We start from the raw sequence: 18,197 nt of genomic DNA, 5'->3' as shown, positions 1-18,197 counted from the left end.
ATACAACAGCTGAGCCCATTGCAACGTGTTCAAACCCCATTTATATATAGAAATACATTTCATAGACGCTTCATATCATATATATATATTATATATTTCTGTCTCTGCGGTTGCCTGACATTGCTTAAGTCGACATGTGAATATAAAACGGATCAGATGGTTACCTACCATCGTACAGACTGGCTGTCTCAGAACTGACTGACTGTCTGGAATGACAGACTGCTTCACTGAGCTGAACTGGCTGGGCTGACTCGCGGATCCACCGTGGCGCCTTTCAACCATGCTGTATCAGAGGAGAGTTAAAACAACACCATCTGAACATTTGGACTTTTTGAAGGGGAAGACGAGGAAACAAGCTTGTATCATTAATAATGCATGGCCGTATCACATCAGTTGCTCCTGTCTGTGGCTGCCTGCCCCAGCTTACTTCTGTTTGAGTGTGTGTGTGGGAGTGTGCGTGTCTGTCTGTGTGCATGTGTATGTGTGTGTGCGTGTGTGTTTGTATTTTATTTTTTCTGTGCATGTGTGTGAGAGGAACAGGTTTGCACACGCATCGCTTTGATCATCATAATAAACTTCATCTCGCTATTAGTGATCACAAGTGAGTGTGTATTATATCTGTGTGTTTGTGTGTATGTGTGTGTGTGGTGCGATGCGTGATCGTGTCTGTGGGCTTTTTATTCATCTGAGCACCAAGGGTTTTCTTGGAGTTGTACAACGATCGGATGATCAAATGGTAATTATTTCTGAAGGTCAGTGAATTCCTCCAAGACAGCACGGCAGTAAGAGAGCTATTCATACACTTTATAAATGATCTTGGCTCCTGAGTAGGATTCCCAAAGTCCACAGCCCATTTGTAGGCATCCTTGAACAAGATGCCACTGCCACACCGCTCCCTGCACCTTAAAGACATGTCTCTGAATAGATTTGTTATCTTGGGAGGAAAGTGTCTGCTCAATGAGCAGATACTAATAAATAGTATTTAAAGAAAAATACTGCTCTGTTTGATTCAATCATCCTGGCTTCACGAAAGCAGCCATTCACAATCAGTGTTGGCCAACGTCAATAACCCCAGTAGCACATTGATTACATAAATCACAAAAGTGCTTTTTCTATTTCTACATCTGTGGCACATTCACACGGGTGCGTGCTTTCGTTATACGCTCTTAAGCAGAATTGGCACAACAAAGTCATTTTGAAGAATTCTATTGGTAACAGATGTTTTAGTGAAGGCAGAAGAGACGGTTATGAAGGTTTAATCACCCAGGCCGGCATTGTCCTTTAAGAAAACCGCTTCAGAAAAATGCCTTTGTTTTACTGAGTAATCTTGCTCTTTCTGTCTTGTCAAAATAATGTAAGAATGTCCCTTGTTTCTTTCAGAGCGTAAGGGGAGCAGCTGCTGTTGGCGGTGGCGATAAGAAGAGGACACATTCATTTTAGATGTTTCGAGATATACCTTTTTTTATTTCAAGGTACTTCTCGAAAGATATATCTTACAACATCCAAGGGTTATGGGTCCAAACGTACAATACATTACCACCATAGAGCTTAAAACTGTTTGAATGAACAAATGTACATTCATTTCTATGGGCTTTGAGCCTATAACTTTGGGGTGTTCATTAATTCTGTCTCTCATGTTTTATACGTTTTAAATTTCAACACCGGACCATTAAATCTGAGCCTCTCTTTGAGAGCGAGTTTCCCCTCCATCATTTTATGATGCGGCACAGATTTATAATCATAGCTATGGAACACGTACTGATATTCAGAACAAAATGGATGCACTGAGTTAAGCATTTGGAACATTAGTAAACCAAATGAACGGTATGTTATCGAAATAAACTCTGCACTTTTGTTTCTTCGCACCAGACTGCTGCCCTGTGTCTTTATTTAGCTCTGGAAGTTTGCGCTCTAGTTGGGGAGGTGCACACTGATCTCTGAAAAGATGCCGTCACTTTCTGCTAGAATCTCTACCTCTGCTCTCTCTCGGAGCCTGGCGAACGCCGGCAATGCAGGGATTCCTACGGGAATCAAACTGGCTGACTTTGCAAACAAATTTGTAAATGATGAATATCCATCGAGTTCGGGGCGTTAAGTTGTAAATTACCCAAAGAGCGCGTGTTTCGCCCACGTCTGACTTAACCTTAACAGACTCCAGTGCAATTTGAATATGTCGCCACCACACTGGCAATCCTGCAGACACGGGAGAGCTGTTCTTATATAGATAATATAGGTTGTTCCAGAAGGTTCTTTTGAGATGGATACATATCTTTTTTTTTTTTTTAAACCTACGTTTCTTTATTATGGGTTTTGTCGCAGATGCTGTGTGAGTCCTTGGCCTGGCAAAGTGCCAAAAGGGCGGTTTTGATGGAAAAACATATCTTTCTTTTATTCTGCTCTTCGATAGAGATATTCTTACACGATACTTAGCATTGCCACCTCGCTGGCACGGAAATGGTATCTATTTTGATTTATTTATTTTGGCTGCTGCAGCATGGGGATTAATTTCCTGGGAGACAAGATAATCACACAAGCCAAATTGACGCAGTTCGGGAGATTACCTGCGAGGCATGTTTGCTAAGGATTATTATACAGCTGTGACCTAGACACACACATACGCAGACACACACATCTCCTATGCACATACAGCCTCACGAGTGAAGTTTAATTAACAGTAGAGAGAGTCGGTGCATGAGGCAGAGAGTCGACGACTTTGTGAGAACAAAATCACATATAAATAACCTTTAGCCAAATCAGTCACTTGTTGACATGTAACCGGCTAATTACGCGCAAAAGATATTTATAAAGCTCCCTCCCACAATAATGAATGACACTAATGCCACACTTTAAACGCACAGGCTTTATTTCTTTGTGGCACTTTAATGCTCAAATGTCATACGGTGGCAGTGGTGGTATATGAACAGCAACTGTGTGATGGGTGGTTGTGCAGTGTGCTTGATAACACTCCTTTGCTCAACTGAATGAAGAGTTAGAGTATCAACATACTGCACACCCTGTAATACAGAATCACGAGGGCGCTACCTTTGCATTGCAGTCTGGAGGCGCTGCCTGTGCTTACATCTCCCATTTTCATGTGTCAAACACACAGACACACACACATGTGCGCACGCACACACACCTACACACACAATCACACTCACACGCCTACACACGCATGGACGCACGCACACACGCACTCACACACACACACCTACACACGCATGTATGCACGCAGTACGCACGCTCACACACATATACCCACAAACGCTTGTATAATTTTATTCACACTTTTGTGTATTTCCACTCCACTACCAGTGAGTTGTTGCTATTAATTATCCCCGTGTCTTACTTGTGTGGCTCTCTTTGATCTCACGGAGATGAAGTGGAGAAAAAGAAAAAATGGACGCTGCAGAAACCCACGGCCTCTTTGAAGTTCTTTCTTTTTTACCTAAAACGCTTTTGATTTATTCCTATTTTCACGACCGTTTTTGTATTCCTCGTCCCATCGCGGCTCTGCCAAAGTGACACTCGCCCGTCTGCTGGCGAGACAAGTGCGATCCATCACGAAGCGGCGGGCGCGCACGTGCGTCTGCGCGGGCGGAAATCTTTTTCGGACCATCTGGTTGGGTGGCCGTACTCGTGCGTGCGCTCTGCATCGAGGGAGAACTAACAAGCTCTCTGTGCCTCCCCTCTGTTCTCTCTGTGCGATCTTCGTAGGTGACTGCCGCACCCAACCCTTCCATCCCACCGAGAGGTCGCTGCCCGTAGCGCCTGACGCCCCACCGACGCTCCCAGACACAACCGAGCCACCTGCGACCGAGGGCCCTCGTTGGTTGACTGGCTTCAAGGTCTTTCAGGCCCGGGGCGTTTGTGCGTGTGCCTGTGTGTGTCCGTGCGTGTGTGTGTGTGTTTGTGTGTGTGTGTTTGTGAAGTCCATCAGGCGGTCACCTGGTGCGAGGCAGTGATGGAGGCTGTCAATGTGGTGTTCATGGGGAGGCTGCTGCTGATAATAGCTCTGGTTCCGGGCTCCCACACAGGTTAGTCACTCCCTGATATAGATTCACATCATTACGCATTCGCGTCTGCGGGGGGGATTGCTACTTCCGCTCCGAAAATGTGTACTCGGGAGCACTATGATGAGTTTGAATTGCTCTACTTTCCCATCAATAGTCTCCCACCCACACTCTTCTTTAAGACGAGGCTAAACTCTGATAGTCTCCTTCTATCGAAACGGCCCAGGCCTTTTAAATTTGTAGGCTGATAGATTGTTCCTTCTTCTTTCCAACGAATAGAAAGGCTGCACCCTTTTTCTTGTGCATATTTCTGTTGGAGCCAAATGCCCAGGGTGTGATGTAACTACACACACGCACGCGCACACAAACATGCACACATACGTACACGTTCACTCTATCTTGCGCTCTCCCGCATCAGGTGTTAGACTCAACTCATTATACACACAATGTGGATATAATCTGGGAAAATGTGTTTAGTTTATTGCCCAGAATGCATTTCTTACTGATTGTTTGCACTTCGTGGTGCAAATCGTAAAACAAGTCTCCCTCTATTCCACATATAACTCAAGAGGAGAGGTCCACAGTAGGAAAATCAGTAGACGGAAAACAATCACAAACCGATCGATCACTTGTGTGGCATGAAACAATGACCACACTCAAAACACAAGACAAGCAGACACAGTGCTATGGATGCGTTTTTTTTCATAATCAAACCATACAGTAGCATTGTTAACCTGTGTGTGTGCGTGTGTGTTTGTCTTTGGCCCGTGGGCCATTGTTCCCCTCCCATGTCTCCTCTCCTTTTCTTTTTGTGTCTCTCTCTCTGTCTCTCTCGCCTTCTCTTCATCTCTCCCTCCCCATCTCCTCCCCCACCCATAGTGATCCCAGAGCAGGGGTAGCTGTCCAGAAGTGTATAATGGAGAGCTGTGTAATCGCAGAGCCCATGGTCAGGTCCATACCAGATTGGCTTTTTATAGGCCCCTCAGTCAAAGGGTTGGGGCCCCCTGATCAGCTCCTCCAAGGTGCTGGCACCAGGAGGGCCGGCCCTGATGTACGCACCACGCATTTCAATGTAAATGGAACAAAACTGCTCTCTCACTGGCCAATGTTGGAACAAACTAGACCCTCTGTTTCTATGTCATAACGTTGATATAGATTTGTACCTTTTTGGAGTACCTTCTTCTGTATGACTTCATCATTAAATCAAACAGACACTTTTATGCATCCTCCCTTTAGGAGTTGTGCTGTGGCCCTTTTCCTTTCAAAGACATTACATGTTTCTCGTGAGTAAGTACACTCAAGATGGCCGCCGGGATGCTTTAGCTTTTCTCTGTAATGCCTTGTGTGGACTGCATCCAGCCTTCCTCGCCTTCCCCCCCGTCCTGTAACAAATGCCGATGTCAGTGGCTCAGCTCTGGGCACAGACACAGAAGACATACACAGATGCATTCCAAACACCAGAAGTCCCAGTCATTCGTTCTTTTCAGTGTGGTAATTGAAAACAAAAGTCAAAAAGGAAAAAATAAGATGGAGGACAAAATAAGCTTTGATGTCTTGGTTTTTATTCTTATTTGTATGTTGTTTCCAAGATCTGTGCTTTGGAACAATTTGTTCCCTTCCCGCTGTGTCTTGACAGATATGTGAGTCCTGATGCGAAGTTCCCCTTCCTGTCGTTCATCCTTCCATCACAGCCTTAAAGAGCCCGGAAGGTTTGGTGAGAAGAATAAATACCAAAATTTGAATAATTAGGAAGGGATTTTAACACAGTTGCTTCGCTTTTTATTGTTAAAAATTAGTACCTGTAAAGAATTGGTACCTGTAGGTTTTTTCGTGTGAACAGTAATTTATTGTCATGCTTGGTCCGTTAGATTCCCTTTCCTTTGGAAGTTTTGATGTGTGATGATAAACTACAAATCTCACAACCCACCTTGTAGGAACCATTTCTCCCTGATTCCATATCTGATCTAAATAAGATAAAAATCTTGGAAATGACATATAATTATACATAGCCTCGTGCCGTCCGATGAGTCATCTCCATGGACCTGATTAATTGGATAATTGGATTCTCTTAAAACGTATGCATTTTTTAAATGCTTCTCATACACGCTGTCTCTCCTTCTCTTTCTCTTTCTCTTACTCTATCTCACTCTCTTTCTGTCTCTCTCTCTCTCTCTCCCCTTGTCACTCTATCCCTCTTAGGAAGGTTTTATGGGGCTTATTGTGCACAGCTGACGGGTGAAATCTGTGTGTCAGAGTTAACAGTAAGAGGACTGTCAAGGCTGGACATCGCGGGCTGTCACACACAGTGTGTGTGTGTGTGTGTGTTTGTGGGTGTTACGCCATTATATATTCAGGGTTGTTGCTAATACGTGAGGATTGACAGCAAGGATAGAAACACTCGATGTGTGCCACACACACACACACACACACACACACACACACACACACACACACACACAGACGCACGCACACGCGCACATACATAAACACATACACATACACATGCACACACTTACACACACCTACACTGTCTCAGGCCCAGGTCCCCATCCATCTGCGTTAGTCCTTTGGGAAATCTGCTTGACAATTTGGGTCCCCTGGCCAGTGAATGCCATTGATGGATCCATTAAGGCTTTGGGAGGAGCACTCCCAAGCTGGAGAAACTGTTGGTTGGTACTCAGGTGGGACAATTATAAACAGACATACCCATACAAACAGGCACCTACAGACAGACAGGCATCTGCACACACATACCTACATGTGTGTGCAAGCATGCACGCACGCACGTACATACACACAAGAATCTACGCCTACGCCTCCACTATGCACACATCACATCCACCTCCACACTCACGCATGCACACAAACGTAAACACACTTAGGCACACACACGTTCACACATGCGACTACAACTACACATACACATGCATGCATACACGCACAAACGCACAACTATGCACATACCTACACACACGTCCACGCTATCTCTCACACAAACACGCGTGCCCACACAAACGCACACACAAATAGGCACACGCACATACACAGATACTTCTACATCTACCCATGTACGCATGCACACACACGCACACCTATGCACATCCCTACGCACACATTTACACTCTCTCTCAAACACAAATGCACATCCAGAAATTGACACGCACGTATACACACACTCGCGCGGCACGCTGACAATAATGGACACTAACTAAATGGGCTTTTCAATCAGTATTATCTGTGAGTGGGTCGGTGGATATCCTGAAGGGCCTACTCCTATTGCGTGCCTACTTCTGGATATTGGTCAACTGTGAAAGGCAGAAAGTGATGCCTGGGGGAAGATAAATTGCTACTGCAGTAGAAGTGCTATTGTTGTGAGGATACGTCCCACTTAAATGGGTCAAGTTTCTGTGGTAGCCTTTTTAAAAATACTTTTCATGTTATATCCATTACAGAGAATTCCATTTGTGTATCTATATTGTTTGCTGTGTCATTCGGGAGCATGTAGGAGTCATATATGTTGCTTAAGGAAGGCTGTACGTAGACATTGCTAAAAATGGGGTTTGAAACCGGAACCTTTCGGCTGAGTGTGAAACATCCCATCTTTCCCCAAATGCTTTCCCCTTGCTGCTGGTCGTCAAGCCGCGTGAGTCTAGTTAGTGGGACTCTGCTAGGGCTGCTGTTGCAGTCTGTTGGTGTCACCTGTGGCAACAGCAGTTCCACTGCAGTGACACACACACACACACTCATACACCACCGCTTCCCAGAACGACATGTCAACAGACATGAACCTCAGCTGGCAATTTCAGATTTTAGATTTACTAGTGTGTGTGTGTGTGTGTGTGTGTGTGTGTGTTTGTGTGGGGATGGAGTGAGAATGGGGGGGGGGTGAAATATATTGTCTTGTCAAGTTTATTTATTCAACCCTTTTATTTATATAACCATTCATCAAAATGAATTGTCTACAGGGGCTTCACATGGCCTCATATACCATCCATCCCTACGAACCGCAAATAAGAAGTGTGTGTGTGTGTGTGTGTATGTGTGTGTGTGTGTGCATGTATGTGTTTGTGTATGTGTGTGTGTGTGTGTGTGTGTGTGTGTACGGCTATGCAGAGTGCCCGGATAAGCAGTCGGGTCTGCAGGCCTGGAACCCAGGGCACAGTGAGGACCACCACGTTACCATCGGTTACGGCCGGAGTGTTCTCCTCATGGCCTCTGCAACGGTCCACTCCATAGAGATCCTGGACGGAGGTGAGGACACACACAGCTGCACACAGACCGTCAAATGTTAGCACAAACATGTGTATGATCACGTTGTTATGGGTTTTATTCTTACTGTTCATTTAAAGACTGTGTTTCATGTCATTAAGGAGCAGGTAGGGGTTAGACAGTGAATTCAGTTTCATGTCATTAAAGAGCAGGTAGGGGTTAGACAGTGAATTCAGTTTCATGTCATTAAAGAGCAGGTAGGGGTTAGACAGTGAATTCAGTTTCATATCATTAAGGAGCAGGTAGGGGTTAGACAGTGAATTCAGATACGTGTCATTAAGGAGCAGGTAGGGGTTAGACAGTGAATTCAGATACGTGTCATTAAGGAGCAGGTAGGGGTTAGACAGTGGATTCAGAGGGATCACACTTCTCTCATCATGGAGTCTAAGATTATTGATTTAAATACCTGGGTCCCCTTAAATTAATAAACTGCTCCTTGTGTTCTGCTCACCGCGCGGTGATTGCTGTGAAGGCAGGATGCACGACACACTCAACACCGCCCTGCTGTTGTTGTTCTGCCTCGCACACTTTAATTAAAGTGTCCGTACTTTTTACATTCAACATCCTGACAACGTTATTTTAATTTCTGATTGGTACTTTGTTCTGGTGTCATATTTGTAGTTAATTCGAAATCTGTCCGTGGGACTAACATAAACAGTGTGCTATTCATGGTCTATTTCATCCACTTTATTTAAAAGCATTTCCAAATGGATAGTTTGAAGTATTCATATAAATGGAGGGTGAATCAGTATGAACACAAACAACAACACCCCAAAATCTGAAAACTAACACATTCACACATAAACTCTTCTGTGCATAAATCAAAATGTTTTTCGCTTCAGCCTGTAAAGTATTCAGCAGAAGGAGAAGTGCCTGCTAATTCACTAATTCTAGGGCATAATTAGAGTTTTGATGGTAGAAATTAGTCATTCCACATCACTTATTCTTAATTTGAGCGTACACAATGTGAATTTGAGAGCACTAATGAATTATTGAACAGAGTATTGCTTTAACAATCTTTTTTTTTTATTCATTTTACTCTCATAACAAGGAACATCCAGTTACGTTTGTATTTAAATAGTCTCAATACAGTTAATAATATCACTCTGTTCAAATACAGAACCAAACTACCTTCTTTTATTAAAGCCATGCTCTTATCATCCATCTCTTTCATAGTTTTCAATTACAGAAGGCATCGATATAAATTGTTTAATAAAAAATATCTAAAAGTGCCATCTCTCTCTCTCTTATACCACCTTTGGGCGAGTGTGAGTGCATCCGTGTATGCGTGTGTAAGCGCGTGTGCGTGCGTGCATGCGTGCGCGTGGGTTCCGGCTTTCAGTTATTTCGAACTCTCTGATGTCTTTTCTTTCCCGGTGCTGAGCTCTGTCTCTCGCTGTCTCTCTGGTAATCTCCCCATCTCTCTCCTCCCCGTCTCCCTCCCCTTTATTACCCCCCACCCCCCGACACCCTGTCTACCCCCTCTGTCTCCCCCCCTGCAGGGAAACTGGTTATTGCAGACACCAGCAGGCCTATATTGCTGCGCACCAAACACATCCTCATTGGGAACAAGGGAGAGATGCACGTGGGGAGCCCAGAATGCCCTTACACGGGCAACTTCACCATCTCACTGTTCGGAAGGTACCATCACACAAGCAGTCAGGGAGACCCTGGGTTTTGACTGTCTACAGAGCATAACAGTAAATTGTTAGGTGGTGGTTAAGAACTGGAACATGGGCTTAAGGACAGCTTGGTTTGCATAAGGCTCAGGCTAAAGTTTATTTTTATTAAGTATATTTTAAAAATGGGATAACATTTTTTGGTTGATTCAGTGTTGGTTGGTTTCTGATCATTGGATGGTGATCAATTGGAGTCATGTAATAATGGCTAGCTAGCTAGTGATGTACTTTTGGGATAATATTTAACCACCAGTTCAACACAAGCTTAAGCTCAAGTTTGGGAATAAAGCTATTTGTATGTATGAGCCTCCTAACATTATAACGATGAAGAAACACAGCAAACTATTCATTTCCTTATAACTATTTCAATAACCAGGTATCTTCCATTTTATTCAGGTTACAAACATGCAGGTTACCAATAATTAACCCTAACCCTTCAATGCAACTTAAAATATTCTCATAACGAATACTTACAATAAAATCGTTTTCACAATAACCCTATAGGTCTGACGACAAAGACGACGCAGAGCACAACTACTTTGGCCGCAAGTACGTGGGCGTGGGCACAGGGGGCACGCTGGAGATCCACGGCCAGAAGAAGCTCTCCTGGACCTTCCTCAACAAGACCCTGGTCCCGGGGGAGAGCAACCAGAACAGCTACCTGTTCCAGAGGGGCTGGGGAAACCGCGGCATCATCATCCACGTCATCGACCCCAAGACTGGGGAGGTGCTCCGCAACGACCGGTATGACGCACAACTCGACGGACACAATGTTGCGCGTCTCTAGGTTATGCTTTATTGTGTTGCTGAAGAAATTTATTTAGCCACGGCTAGAGCTACTAAGGAAGGAGATGCGAGGTGTTTATTCATCCTGTTTATTATTAATAGTTGTTTAGCGTACGATTAAAAAGAATGGCCTTAATGAGCAGGAATTGTATTCAGAGATAACTACAGGTAGACTGAGGACTTTGAATCCAGAACCTTTCAGCTGGGAGCCCAACTTCCCCAACCACCAGACTGTCCCTTTCGTATTTTACTCGTTTGCATTGAGCATTTAGTATTGTAGCATTTAGCCAACACTTTAATCCAGAGCGACATAGTGATCTGTGTGCAGGAATACAAGGAATCTTTCTCAAGGATGAGACAGGGGACACTGGGGTTGGAACCCGGAACCTTCCGGCCGGGAGACAAACGCACTCACTGCTGGACTATCCTGCCTTTTTGTCTTCATTGTGTTGACAGTTTTGATTCCCCCCATTTTTAACCTGCCGTGCAGTTAACTTCCCCTAAACCTTGCTACGGTCCATCACAAACCCAAAAGAAGGCATAATCACAACCTTTTTCTCAAACAGAATGTGTGCCTATGGATGAAAGGTGAATATTGGTTGGATCAATACCCAATCACAGTAGACACATTCTGAATGATTCGCATTCCCCATCAAAGTAGCCTTTAAAATGTAGACGAAGAAGAAGGAGAAAAACCTTTGGAAAACCCCCCATGACAACAAACCTTGATAACAATGTTACAGATGGTCCTTTCAGGCTGCCTAGGAGTAAAGGAGTCAGAATTGTAGGAAACTCGCAGAAGTACTAGAAGAACTCAAATGTCAGCAATCTCTCTACTGTTTGCAACATAATGATATTCATAGAGTTAGATTTCCACCATAAATGTTTTGAATATTGTTGTACACACTGAGCGAGGGATTATGGCTTTCCTTATTAAACCAGACGTTGTGGTTCAACGTAGGATTTCAACAACTCGGGGGGAAAGGAAAGCGTGTGCTTTTGAGTTAACATTCAAAGGCGCGCTGTTCATTTACCATCCGTCCACGTTTGGCCGTCAGCCGTCAAGAGAATCGACGTAGTTCCAGGTTTCATCGTCTCCCGCATTGTGTCATCATTAAGGGTTGCCCTTAAATGGGATCCTATTGTACAATCCGATTCCCCTGCCTTAAGCATGCTTAAGGAGCTCGATGCAGAACGGTACATCGGAAAACCTGTAACGCAGTCATGTAACGCAAAGTCGGTAGCGAGAACATTTGGCAGCCAATAGTGACACGTGCCTAATGGTTCTCTTCAGCCAAGCACTTTCTGGTCTATAAAATGATCCAGACCACTCGTGGTGAAGCCATTTCAAGATGTCAAGATGGGGGGGGGGAAGATATCAGAAAAAAAAAGATACCAGACATCGCTGTACAATCTCCCAAAAGACCAAACAACATGAGAGAACTGTTGGAAGTGAAAAACCCATTGGAAAAGGTGGATAGCACATTTAGGGCTGGATATCACTTTCCAGACGATGGATTGAGCCACTTTGGTTTACTATACATCTCAGATTGATTATCTATAAGGTTCGATAGCTGTCATCATTAAAAAAGTTCCCCAATCGGTCCCCTTTACCACTTGTGTTTGGATCCCTTTGTTCCTTATTCATTTGCATTTTTTTAATGCTCAGTCCCTACTCTGCCAAACTCATCAACAATATGCCTGTCCCAACGATGAGGTGACAGCTATTAAAAAACAGATTTCGTATGGGGTTTTTAAAGCTCATTGAGTTTCCAGGCGGTGTCTATTACAGGCATTGTTTTGGGAACAATTAGATCGCGGTTACTGGTTTGAGATGCATAAACAAAATATGTTTTCAATTCTATCCAAAGTGTGTGAATAGGTTTGTTATTGTGTATTCACTTTGGGTTTGGCGGTTTATATCAGTGCAAACAAAAGCTTGTTGTTGTCCTGGAATACTTTGGTTATGTTGATCCAAAATCAGTCTATGAGTGCAACTTTGAAATCATGCCTTGCTTGCTTGGTGGCCATTAGCAATGAACCCAGGGACCGCCATTTCAGTAACACAATAACGCACTCAGTACTGATTTGGTGCATTGCTTTCATTGAACACTATAGAACGAGAATAGTTTAGTGAGGTGAGGAGACATAGATTCTAACACAATGATTGGCATACAATCCATCGAAGACGCTCAACTAGAACGATTTTTCACAAAAATCCCTTTTCCTTGACCGTTGACATATCGAACACGACTTGCTTTATTCACCCTCAAAACGATTGAACCTCATGACCTGACCGACGTCTTTTTCCTCCGGTGCCCTCCAGGTTCGACACGTACCGCAGTAAGGACGAGAGCCGGCGTCTGGCCCAGTACGTGGAGGCGGTCGAGCCAGGCCTGCTCCTGGCCATGGTGGTCAACGACGAGGGGTCCAACAACCTGGAAGACACGGCCAAGAAGAGCCTCAGCAAGCTGGGCAGCCAGCACGCCACGCGCCTGGGCTTTCGGTAAGGCCCACGTCGCCGCCGTCGCAGTCCCTGAAGAGTTTGGACGTGATTATCGTCGCTTAGCTCAAGGTTTTGATGTGAGGAGACCGCTGGTGCCGTGAAGTAGGTGGGCCGGGTGGACTTCAGTTGTTTGAAGTTAGTAGTCATGGGCATTTATTCCATGACTCCTTGACTATAAGATCCTCCACTTGAAATCGGTTTCCTTTTAGCCCTGTTCTCTTCATGTAGGGCACCATTTTTTTCCCCCTGAAAGTCTGAGTAAATCCATAAGGATGAAATGTGGTTAATCCTGGTGGCGGTGTGCATTTGCCAAGGCACACAGCATGTTTCAGATGAGCTGTCCTCTCTCCTTGCCTCAGTGACTGTCACTAGTCCAGTGGAGCTAGCATAGCAAATATAGTGTTGCCTGTGGCTCTGCGTTGATATATAGAATGATCAAGAAACACACGTTTCATTTCTCTCTCTCTCTATCTCTAACTCTTTTTCTTTGTCTCCCTTTATTTTCCTTTTCAGTCTTTTGTTGTATCTTTCCTTTGTTTTCTTGCGTGCTTGCGTGTTTTTTCTCATTGCTTTTACCTTTCAGTCTATCAGACTCGTTTGTCTTCCGCCCAACCACCTCTCTCTCTCTCTCTCTCTCTCTCTCACACACACACACACACACATACACGCACACACACACACACACACACACACACACACGCTATATGCGCGCGCGCATATAGCCACTCACCTCTCTACTGTCAAAATCTGTCCACATTGATTTGCAGCGAGAGAAAGATGAAGAGAGAAAGCGAGAGCGAGGAAGGAGGGAGAGAGAAGGGCGAGTGATAAAGGGAGGCAGAGAGCGAGCGGGAGAGGGAGGGAGAGCGAGCTTCTGAGCAGCTAATCCTACGCTGTGTGCCGCTAAGTGTTTCCGCTATCTCTCCCCGTGCAGAAGTGCAGAAAGGGAAGAAATGCAGGAAACAGACAGAAGAGAAACAGTCCCGTCACTCTCTATATATTAGTATGTGAGGAATGCTGGAGGAGGACGACTGAACCCGCAGCGCTCCGTGATAAGAGCCCTGCTAGACCGGCCCGAAGTTCTGACTTGCCGGTCTGGAGTTGAGAGTCAATTAGTTATACCCGATGCAGAATCACATACACACACACACACATACACGCACGCGCGCACGCACGCACGCACGCACACACACACACACACACACACACACACACACACACACACACACACACACACACACACACACACACACACACACAAACACACACACACATATTCTTCTGACAAGACTCAACTGTTCTGTGTTCTTGGTTAGAGCTTATCAGTGGAATGTAATGTACTGTACATTTACTTTTTGGCACTTGAGACCTTTGTTTTCTTGTGTGTGTGTGTGTGTGTGTGTCTGTGTGTGAGTGTGAGAATGTTTGTGTGCCGTGTATGTGTGTGTGTGCGTGTCTGTGTGTGTCTTTGCGTGAGGGTGAGGGTGAGTGTGAGAGTGTTTGTGTTTGGTGTCTGTTTGTGCGTCGTGTGTTTCTGATTGTGTGTGTATGATTGTGTGTGTGTGGGCGTGTGCATACGTGTGTGTATGTACATGTATCTGTGCGTGTGCACATCTTCATGTGTTTGCATTGCTCCTCTGTGTGAACCGATTCTAGAAATTCAAGGGATGTTTTTTGGTGACTGCGTTCTCGCAGTCAGTGTCATGAAACTAATTCAAGACAGCACACTGCGACATTCCCTCTGCAGCTACAGAGCCGGAGAGAGATAAAAATGCATACAGTGAAGATAGCTGGGAAAACTCCTCTTTTAAATAACTCAATAAATAATCAACCATGTATTCCATTTCAACGGACAGTTTAATGGTGCAGAAAGAGGAAGAGTTTGGGAAATGGGACAGGCAAACCGTTGATGGGCTGAACACCTTATTCCCCCTCTGTGTGTCTGGGGAACCATTTTGAATAATAAGCAATAATTTCTGACACAGCTTGTGTTGAGAACAAGAATGCATTGTTCGCCTGCTGATCGCAGGCAAACAATGCATTCTTGTTGCTGTTGTTGTTATAGTTTGAAATCTGTAAGAGGCTAGAGATGGAGACAGATAAGGAACGGGGACATGTTCCCCAACTCAAGGTCCCAGAGTGTTTGTGAAAGTTTGCCTGGCGCGCAGATAGAGTTTGAACTTCCGAAGACTTTTCGAACCCTCAGTTCAGGTTTTTGTCTTTTTCGATTGGAGTGCTTTTTGTCCCCTGACAACCATCAAATCTCAAGACAAATGGTTTCACTTGTGAACCTTCTGAGTGTGAGGGCTGTGGTATGACTCCCTCCCTTCCACACCATCTCACAAAACAGCGGCATCACAACCTCTCTGGTCCTCTCTGACACTGGATATACACTAGACCAGTCGTTCCCAACTTTATTGACCCATGAACCATGACCCATGATTTTTTGACCCCAAGGTTGGCCAATAGAAACAATTACAAACAAAGACACAGTCTACACCATTAGCAGAAAAACACAGAAACTTGCTTATCTCATTCTGCATGGAGAGGTGGTGCCTCCAACGTTCAACAAAATGGTCAAAACTATGCCTCATTGTAGCAGGTATTCATTAAAATTGATGTAAAATACGGTATTTAAACCTTTATTACGCCACGTCAAATGAGCCCCTCCTCTTCTTGCAGCCAGTAATTATGAACCTTCTTCTACCACCCAACAATAATCACAGCCAGAACCCCTCAATCCATTAATGATCTTTCTCTCGTTGGCGCTTTGCATTCACTTCACTGCACTTTGTGGACCTCGGCTATCAGGTGTTTAATCCATTTTCAACTCGACTAACAATTATTTTCACTTGGATCGACTCATTTTGTCTCCTATTTAGTCCTCAGAAAGTAGCGTATGGGTTCATGTTTTTGCCTACTGCCACTGCGTTCAATATTTAATTGAATGACTTTTATGCCGGCCGACATCTATTCTTCTTGATGTACAATGTGGCTGTTTTACCAATAGGCAGTATTCATTTACCTTACAAAATCGATACAGAATGTTTAATGCAGTCGGGTCAATGCATGCATGCATCCATCCATGCGTTAATCGATCCATCCTTCTATCCCTCCATCCGTGCATTCATCTGTGCATACAACATCCATGCGTGAATGCATCTAGTAAGGCCTCCCTATACGCATGATTTAGCTTAATCACTAATTGACTAATCGCTGCTCGAAAGAAATGGTATTGATCTTTTTAATAAAAAAAGTTATTGCCTATGCTCTGAGCCATTAAGACCTTTAGAAGTCCTACATAGCTTTTTTGGCGAGTGGGTTCTTCCTTAACGACTCAGTTAAGAACAGTTTCCAATCTCAAAAGGAAGGAAACTGCTTTGTGGTTTCAAGTCGCTCTTTGCACTATGAATATTCATTTATAAAGTATAATATCCTGCTTTTAGTTCATTTATCTTCACCTGCATCTATATATTTAAACAAACCACAAACGTGTAAATCTTCTAACTGCATACTCCGTTCATATTGTTATTTCCCTGCATTCCCCTCAATCTTGTCGTCTTACCGCCCCATCTCACCCCTCCATCGCTCTGACGTGTCTCCATTACGCCTCGGTCTAAGATCTCCCCCCCCCCTCCCCCCTCCTCCTCTTTATCAAGCCCTCTCTCCCTTCTTTAAAACCAATCCTCCCACTCTTCATCATGCCTGTTGCCTCCCTGACATCTTTATTCCTTCTATTGTGCTCCTAATCCCGATCCCCGTCGTCACCCCACCCACCACTGCCCCCCCCCATGACCTAATCTCTCTCGCCCCTCTCCCTGTCCCCCGTCCACAGGCATCCTTGGAGTTTTATTGTGGTGAAAGGTGATGTGTCGTCCGCCCTCGAAGACCATGCAGTCTACCAAGGTAGTCCCCGCTCTCTGTTAGTGTGTATATTTTAGCACTATGTATTCCCCACTGCGCACACACACACACACGTACCTACACACGAACACGCACACGTACCTACGCACGCACGCACACACGCACACACACACACACACACACACACACACACACACACAAAGTATAGGAACATTTATGACATAATGGTTTACTTTATTATCCATAGTAATTGCATGCTTTATTTTAGGTCTTATTTATTTTCAGATGAGAAAAGTTGGGCTTTAAATAATAAATAGTATCTGATGTATAACTCATAAAGGGGCATAATTTTGGTTGCTCTTTGTGGCTTTACAAGGTGGATGAATCAGCTATAGACTCCCAAACACAAAACATTCATCTTTTACGTAATTTACTTTCCCTTGGCTGATGAAACTGTGTGTGTGTGTGTGTGTGTGTGTGTGTGTGTGCGTGTGTGCGTGTGTGTTCCTGTTGGCAGGAACAAAGGCTTCTTCTGAGGCGAGGAGCTCCCGTGTGCTTCAGTCTGTGTATGGAGAACATTTCAGTGTCACCATCAGCAGCCAGTGGGTTCAAGGTAATACACACAAGACACCGAACACACATACACACAGAAAAGCACACACACTGACACAAACACACGCACGCATGCACGAGTGCACGCATGCACTCACGCACACATGCATGCACGCACAAACATACACACAGACACACACACACACTCTTACATACACAAACTTACATAGACACACACTGACACAGACATGCACACACACTGACACAGACATGCACACACACTGACACAAACAAACCTACACACATTAGACACACACACGCTGACACACACAGACCCACACACGTTACACACATGCGCTGGCACACACACACACCCACACACACTCACAAAAATACGTCAATGGTGAATAGGGATTAAAGTTGTATTTAAACATCAAGACACACACACACACACACACCCACACGCACACACACACACACACACACACACACACACACACACACACACTCATCTTCGCCTGCGCCACA

The 18,197-nt window shown here is 44.6% G+C and overlaps 1 protein-coding gene across 1 annotated transcript in view; it reads left to right on the top strand.

The window, feature by feature from the left end:
* The window catches only part of cemip (cell migration inducing hyaluronidase 1), a 97,217-nt gene that overhangs the window by 29,286 nt on the left and 49,734 nt on the right, over positions 1 to 18,197 (top strand). The window contains exons 2-8 of the mRNA XM_079737379.1: positions 3,718 to 4,037; positions 8,127 to 8,264; positions 9,785 to 9,923; positions 10,466 to 10,705; positions 13,074 to 13,253; positions 17,089 to 17,159; positions 17,635 to 17,730. Coding sequence (XP_079593505.1) covers positions 3,965 to 4,037; positions 8,127 to 8,264; positions 9,785 to 9,923; positions 10,466 to 10,705; positions 13,074 to 13,253; positions 17,089 to 17,159; positions 17,635 to 17,730 — 937 coding nt within the window. The 5' untranslated portion in view covers positions 3,718 to 3,964. The remainder of the gene's footprint in view (positions 1 to 3,717; positions 4,038 to 8,126; positions 8,265 to 9,784; positions 9,924 to 10,465; positions 10,706 to 13,073; positions 13,254 to 17,088; positions 17,160 to 17,634; positions 17,731 to 18,197) is intronic.

The sequence above is a fragment of the Pollachius pollachius genome, assembly GCF_949987615.1.
Source record: "Pollachius pollachius genome assembly, chromosome: 5".
Lineage (NCBI taxonomy): Eukaryota > Metazoa > Chordata > Actinopteri > Gadiformes > Gadidae > Pollachius > Pollachius pollachius.
The sequence above is the reverse complement of the archived record's forward strand: the minus strand, read 5'-3'. Positions and strand labels throughout refer to the sequence as shown.